General features: G+C 37.1%; 1 protein-coding gene across 1 annotated transcript; it reads right to left on the bottom strand.

The window, feature by feature from the left end:
* Positions 1-1038: 1038 nt before the first annotated feature.
* LOC117154068 (uncharacterized) lies at positions 1039-5476 on the bottom strand. Its single transcript, XM_033328714.2, has 3 exons — positions 5067-5476; positions 2706-2872; positions 1039-1850 (listed from the first exon to the last, which is right to left on the bottom strand). The coding sequence occupies exons 1-3, from the start codon at positions 5137-5139 to the stop codon at positions 1581-1583; spliced, it is 510 nt and encodes a 169-aa protein (XP_033184605.1). The 5' UTR covers positions 5140-5476; the 3' UTR covers positions 1039-1580.
* Positions 5477-7811: the final 2335 nt, after the last annotated feature.

Genomic DNA, 7811 nt, shown 5'->3' with positions numbered 1-7811 from the left:
TCATTTTCTCTCTTAGTTTTCATTACACGATACGCCATCGCACGATAAATCATATTCCTTTATTCACGGTTGTGGAAATTTAATTCAGACTGATTCGTAGAAAGAAACGTGTGTTTTCCATTGGAACAAGACCCTAAATTCCGTTAGAACCTTGCAGAAATTTAAGAACTTTGCGATCTTGCGTTTGGCGAGGTCGGATCGACGTTCAACCGAAGCTCTCTTGACTTCTCTTGACTTCTACGAAAACGATAACACGCAGATTTCCAGGATGCTGTTGGAAGAACAGAATGCACGAGTATAAACTGAATGCTTTCATTTAGGCTACAGGCTAACTACGTTAATTGGTTACAGCTGTAAACGCGCTGGTATAAGTTATATAGTTTAAGCGATTTAGTAGATACCTGATCTCACGTTTCCCTGTTTCCAGCGAAATTTTAGTATTGTAAGCGGAATGCGGATGTTTGTGCGTTTGAGAGAAATGTGCATGTGCAAAAACGTCCGGGCTGTACACTCTTGTTCACGAGTATCGAAAAATATGCCGATCGTTAAAATTGTTCGCTTCCTGCAAAATAATCAAAATAATTGGAAATCAATCGGAGTTAAAATTAAAAATTAAAGTAAAATAAAAAGAGAGTCAAGATATAATTAATAAAAGAATATCGTACAAAGATCGTACGAAGGAATTTAAATAAAAGTTGTATACAATTTTCCAATGTCGTGTCCGCGAGAAAATTCCCATTGTATTAGGTTTTCCCAGAAGTTTCTTTCGTTTTATAAGAAAGTGATAGATGCACAGGATTTTTTGTTTTACATTATGTATTACAATTTTGTTCTATTAGTAGAAAACGGATCATAGAAAATTCAATAAAATAATATAAAAGAAAAAATGTTGCGCATCTATTATTTTTTTATAATACAGACAGAGACTTTTGGAACAACCTAATATGTTTCTTATTAACATCCTTGGGAATGAAGTAGAGGATAATGGAAAAATGGAAATCGATAAAAAGTATTTATTATTATATCGAGATTAATCAGTTCTTTCTTTTTTTTTAGAAAAGCTTGTTTCTTTGTACAATTTATTGGTAGTGTATTGCTATAACAATTTTTCTAAAACTTACAATTTAAATTACATCGGTTCGTTGAACGATCGAGTAATAACTTAGCAGTGTTTTAAATTTCATTCTCGTAGATTTATGAGAATTATGAGCATCGTATTCTCAAGAACATCCCCTTTTTATATTATCAATTGTTCTTTGATTTATCGACAGTAGAACGAGAACATCGTTATTATTTTCTTATTTCTGAGCTTCGTATTATCGATTTTCGTCGTAATTTTATTGACTTATTAATCAATATTTATCGTAATATTATTATGAAACGCATAACGAATGAAACTCCATGTACACATTTACAAAATGAGAACAGCATTTTCATTGGCGACGCGATAAAATCTTGCGTATCGTGTTGTGGTGTAATATTACAGTGTATGTTACAACGTATGTATAAACGCGTTAATGGAACCAATTATTCTGATCGGCGACTAAAATGATTCACGATCGAGTGTTATTTCTGCAATGTCAGGACGGATACATGATAATTGTTAATGTAATTTGTAATACTAAGGCTAGAAACAGATCGATCCCTCTTATCGTCAGGTCGTTCGCAGCACCGGTACCGATATTGCAAAACGATTGCTCGCAGCAAGTGGTGCAAGCGGAGAGTTTCGTTCGTTCACCGACCACTATACATCCGGAGTCGCATTTGTTAGTACACTTTCTCTCCACCGACCAAGTTTGTGGACTGGACGTTGAATCTTCCGTGCTGGTAGTGTAAGAAAATCGCTTTACCTGAAGAGAGAGAAGCAAACGTGAAAGGAATATTTGCGGATTTTAAACTTTCACAGTGTTCGTTGTACGACATGTGATAGCAGATCGCAACTTGATACTATGGCGCGAAAAGAGAAGAAAGAGAACTAAAAAGAAAAGACGAGAAAGAATTGTACGTGTGCGTAAATACTAAAATTAATCCGAATATTTGCAACAATCGCTTGTTATACTCCGTATGACATTTCACATTGGAACTTGTAACGAACACGAGCGAGCGTGAACGTAACGTATTTTTAGTCAAGGGAATATCAATTTTCAAACGCAAGAAATGTCACGGTAATATTTTCCGGATTATCTCGTATCATTTCCAGAGAATACGACTCGTTCAATGTTTATTCGGTCGACTAATAGCGATTACAGGTTTCGTCAAATTTTTACCGTGTATGTGCAAACTGTACGATTATACCATATCCAATATCATCGTTGATTATCAATAAATAAGAAGAACAAATAAAAAATTGCATTTGTATATTCTCTCAAATGTGTACACCATGTACATATATGTTTCTACGAAGCGGAAACAATTTCAATAAAGAACGCGATTATTATGAAACTGAATCAATCGACTATATTGAACATTTCCAAACACTAAAATTGCGTTACGTACGAAATGAAACTGTGGCTCTATCTTGAACGGTCTTCTCTCGCTCTCGCGTTCACGATAACTAATATCGCTTCTAGCTAGTAGCTGTTTGCTACGTTCTGTTTGCTTTAAAAGCACGCGACCGAAGCAAAATATCAAACATCTGTTGAAACACGTGCGCGCCCTGTGTATAATCAACAAGCGTTTGAATCGCTGTTGTCATTTGTCATTACCATACAGGTCCTTTTGTCACCAGTGCACTTGTGCCCGAAAGTGCTGAAGTTTCCGGTCAGATTGGCGCATCTCTCTCCATCTTCCATCGTATCACACTGATGACACCATAAATCGTTTATTCGTTCCGATGCCGCCTGAGTTCGATGTTTCGTAGTTGACAGTTGCCCTGATCATCGAACACAATCAACCGACAAATACGTGTTAATTAATAGAAATCGTGATTTATCCTAGATTTCTAAAGATTATTAAAATCGAGCTAGTAATCGGACGTAAGACGTTGGGCAAATCGTCGTCTTCTGTTTTGTCTTTTATTTTTTAGAAATTTCTTACTCTTTGTCGATGTTAATGTTTCGTTAATTCTTCTACTTTTTCCTTTTTTTCTTTTTTCAAACAAACGTGTCAGATTTTTGTACATTTTTGTAAAAGTAAATGGATACTGGTCTTGACATTTAACAGATACATCGGCAATATGCGCGAGATGAAATTTAGTCGCGTTCGTTGACGAGGTCGCTAGGAAGATAGCGGAAAGGGATATCGTCGAGGAAATCGTCTAATAAGGCGAAACATCGCTTTAGGTTTCTTATTTACAACGGAATTCTTCGGACGTTTAGCTTTTTCCTGCCTATGTAAATTCCTTTTTCGGTCGAATAGCGTTTCTAACGATATTTTGCCAAATTTTTCTGCTGTCCTTGTGATACGACCCACGGTAACACTTGGCAAGCAAAATATCGTAAACGTATCTGGAAATCACGAAAAATTTATTTCAATTTATTTCAATTAAACGTATTCCGAGAGCATTCGACGATTTCGGTTTAAGGCGTTATTAATGCTTATCCGGACTACCTTTGACAGGTAATCAACGAAATCATACACAGGTACTTAACAATACCTATACAGTTATAGAAGATATTTCCAAGTTCGGAAAAACGCTTGCACGCACGCTTGACCAATCGTACCAATCCCCTGGACTTTCAGCTTCTTAACAGATTGGATCATCTCCGAAGACTTAAACAGACGGTATACGACTACGTTTGCATCTATACGACGATTGGATCTACGCAAGACTACAGATTCGATATGCACAAAATATTCTATGTGTATTTCACGAAGTTAAAAATTCTACGTATATTGCGCTGTTTTATTTCACATCTGGTTCCAATAGAATAAAGTGGATTAAACGTAATTCAATAAAATAATTTAAAACAAAAAGTGTTGTGCATCTATTATTTCCTTATAGGACGAAAGACACTTTCGGGACGATCTGATGTTAAAAATTCTCCGTGAGAATCGATTGTAATATTCTTGCTGTTAAAAAAAAAAGACAAATAGATGTATTTAGTACGAATTATTTATTTTATCCGTAGAGAAGTAAAATATGTATGCGATAGTTTGTAATAATTCGTAGAAATATAGGCAAGACTGTAAATAAAAAAGGCAGACTCGAAATGCTAATTCATCGCGAAGCTTATGACGAAAGAAAAGTCGATTGAATGTACCGTGTACAATGATCGTTGTTTACACGATTCGTAACACAAATGGCTAAGACGTACGAGCGAAGGCTTCAACAGGTGCACTTTCCTCTGTATGCAGTCTATATGTAGAGGAACATCTTCGCTATAAATAGACGAAACATCGTTCCTTCAGACATCTAGTGAAAACTCTCTCAACGAAACACGCTCCTAAAACGCAACTTGCTCGTAAAACAAGCAGGGCCATGTAACTGAAAGAAACCTCGAGAAAGAAAGAAAGAAAGAGAAACTTCCATCTTCCATTACAGAAACAATCTTTGTTGAAAGAAGAATTCCTCAAATTAAAAATTCTCAGAGACGAAATACCGCCGTTGTTTATCCTGGCAAATTATCTTCCGTCTTGAAAACTCGTCACCCGTGAAAAGCACTTGCAATTTTGCTGTTTAAACTACAATTTTAGTGAAAACTAAAACATATTCGTAAATTTGAAGACGTTTCTACTATTTGGAAGCCAGGACTAGGTAAAACGAACGGACGAACAAATCTAAATAATTATTATGGAAAAACCATAATACAGCGTGAACAAAGTAGCTGTTCTATCCTTTCTAACGCATTTTAGTCGCGTTAGTCGCAACGGCTAACTAACTGGTCAACACACTGTCGAGACGATCAACTTTGGTATTCCGATCGTATCGACGTGAAAATCAGCGTGACGAACGAGGCGTAACGATCGACGTTTTCTTCTCTGGCAAACACCGAAGATGGGCAACGCGTATCGGCGAATTTCACAGGAATATAATTTGACTGGTGGCGAAACGTGTGAGAAACGCGTCGAATTAAAGAGGCGAAGGTTCGAGCGGCCAGACAAAGCGAGTAAAATGCGAGGCTTACCATTGACGCTTACGACGATGGAGATGGACGCGACGATCAGGAAGCACGTGACAGCGGCACATGTATCGGCCATGTTGATAACGTACAGCGCGTCAGATTCGAAAATAAATTCGGCTGTTTAAATCGCGATCGGCTGATGTTCCTGGCGCATTGATCGCATCCTGGTGTATCGCCGCGAGCGCGTTGCAACGCGAAACGAGTGGATTTGGGCACAATAGACAGCCATATTGAGAATAGCCGGAGTCTGCGCTGGATGGGTGGTACGCACAGCTGCTCTAGAAACCTCGAAGCCCAAGGAAAATCAATATCCATGACAGCCGGAAGGTCCTGTTCGTTCAGCGGGAACCTTTGACGTCAAAGTTTCTGCGCATCCGCGTCACATCCAGGAAAAAGAAAATTCACCGTCACTGAATCAATGATTTGTCGACATCGCAACTAAAATTCGACTTACAATGGCTCGACAGCGAAAATAGTCCGACACTCGCCGTAAAAACATCTTTCGTTTCGTGCGTTCTTTGGAACGAAATAACTCGTCTCGAACCGTGGACCGAACGATTCGAATTTTGCTCGACGAGTTAGAAGAAATCTTCGAAATGTGTTGTTCGAATGTTCGTTACAGGTGCAGCTAAAAAAAGTTGTAAAAAGCTACCTTTACTTTCTTCCTCGCGATTCCGACTAATTGTACTTCTTTCGATATTTCTTTACGCGTCACCTATTGTTGATCTTCCCAATTCTTCTAACTCGTCGAAAAAAAAAAAAAAAAAGAAGGAAACAGATTGACCCAATTTTTAAGAAGTTATTCTGTTTTAAAGAACGCACAAACGCCTCCTATACACTCGCGGTGTGTCCGTTACACGAGACTTTCGGAATTTTGTTCGTTTTGTAACGAGACACGACTATTCTGATCGCATTGGTAGAATTTGAAATCACTCTGAAAGTGCATATGTAGAAGATAGAAGATAGTCGTTGCGAATATTTGGCCAAAAAAGATAGTACATAGTATGGATAGGTATCTTAAGCGTACGATAAATATCAAAAATTGTCCCATTGAATATCGAGACGTATCGGTACAGCGAATAATTGACTGTTTAATTAATTTCGTGAAATTAATTTCCTCCACGAGGTACACCATAAAGAGCCCCATCTTCAACATGTTATAGACGTTAAAGACTGTCCCATTGAACATTGAGACGCACCGATGCGATGGATAATTGACTGTTTAATTACTCGCGCTAAATATCTTGTAACTTGTACGCGCGTTTTCAGATTTCTTTCCCATGCAAATATAATATAAAATACAATGTAATACGTAATATAAAATTTACCAATTTATTTACCGATGATGTGTACCGACGATCTTGAATGAAATTTCAAGATATTTCGTACAACACACACATACACGCGCGATATATTCGCAAAGAAGCGCGTATCAGCGTTGGAATAATTTCGCGAGCAACAGTATACGGTAAATGTAATTTGCAAACGACCTCTTTATCAAATATCGATAAACGCGATCGATATGGGAGGGATCGGTCCTTATGCTGACCAAATATTCCGTCATCATTCAAACACCCATCGAAACTAATCCCAGTACATACCGTTCGAATAATCGAGTAACTTCGTTTTCATGTACGGTACAGTGTACTTACTCGGTTGCCACGATATCTCAACGATTATTACTACAGATACTAAGGTATCGCAACAGTTGCAAAAATCTTTTATAAATAAAATACACGTGGCTCACGAAGCTGTTTCAACGTTGCTGGAAACTTTTTGCGTATATGATATACGAAGAATTTTGAAATGACGCCTAACGTGATCGTATCGGTGGAATTTCAAACGGATTTGAAAGTGTACATAGAAGTTATCAGGGTATTTATCAGGGACACGTACTTTCCAAAAATCATCAAACTATTCGAACAGCCAATTATTATTTAGTATGTTAATAAGCCACGATGTAATAGCCTTAAAGAGTTAGAAGGAAGACATTTTCGGAAAATGGAACAATTTGACTTTCAAATGGCTTGTACGTGATGTAATCGTCTGTTTGATGAACTTTTAATTGCTATCGTAGATAGGGTGGTAAAATACTGCGAATGTTACAGACATTGTCGTGATTTTCCTATAAAGTAACACACGACGCGTAGTCTGTTTGACGTTCGGTTTGCTTGGCTCTTGTAACTCAGTTTCGATAAAATTGTACAAAATGCACGTGGCACGATACGCTGCTGATAATATGCGATAGTTTTCTATCGAGGTTCTTCTCTCTTTTTTTTTCTTTTTAATCATATTCTCAAAAATATGAATTTGCATCAAAATCTACAGTTCAATTAGAATATTAGAAAAAATATTCAGACGCACGATGTGTATAAAGGAGATACAAATTACGACGATGGGAGGTCTCGCAAGATATTTGTATCCGTGAAATTGCAACTGTCGCGTCGATAAATATCTATGTCGATTAAATTTTTCATACGCTTCGGATTCTCGTCGGAAAACCAGTAATAACGTATTTCTATTTCGTAATATATTTCTGATATACAGAGAATGCCCTCAAAAAAATATACACCCACTTTAATTAAATGGTATGGTGAACTTGCCGCATCGTATTATTACAATTTTTATACAAATCTTCCTTTCGTTCGACTTTCCATACATTTCGGATGTATTTATTTCTTTTAATTCTATTAATGGATCGATAGATATTTACTCCTATAAATAGATTCTTCGAATATTTATACATTC

The sequence above is a fragment of the Bombus vancouverensis genome, chromosome 3, assembly GCF_051014615.1.
Source record: "Bombus vancouverensis nearcticus chromosome 3, iyBomVanc1_principal, whole genome shotgun sequence".
Taxonomy (NCBI): Eukaryota; Metazoa; Arthropoda; class Insecta; order Hymenoptera; family Apidae; genus Bombus; species Bombus vancouverensis.
This window is presented reverse-complemented; position numbering and strand designations above follow the sequence as displayed.

Excerpts from the sequence above, each read along its gene's own strand:
- LOC117154068 (XM_033328714.2), bottom strand. The coding sequence starts at position 5,139 with ATGGCCGATACATGTGCCGCTGTCACGTGCTTCCTGATCGTCGCGTCC. Across the intron at positions 2,873-5,066 it reads CATCGTCGTAAGCGTCAATG|GGCAACTGTCAACTACGAAA; the intron begins GTAAGCCTCGCA and ends TTCGATGATCAG. Across the intron at positions 1,851-2,705 it reads GTGACAAAAGGACCTGTATG|GTAAAGCGATTTTCTTACAC; the intron begins GTAATGACAAAT and ends CTCTCTCTTCAG.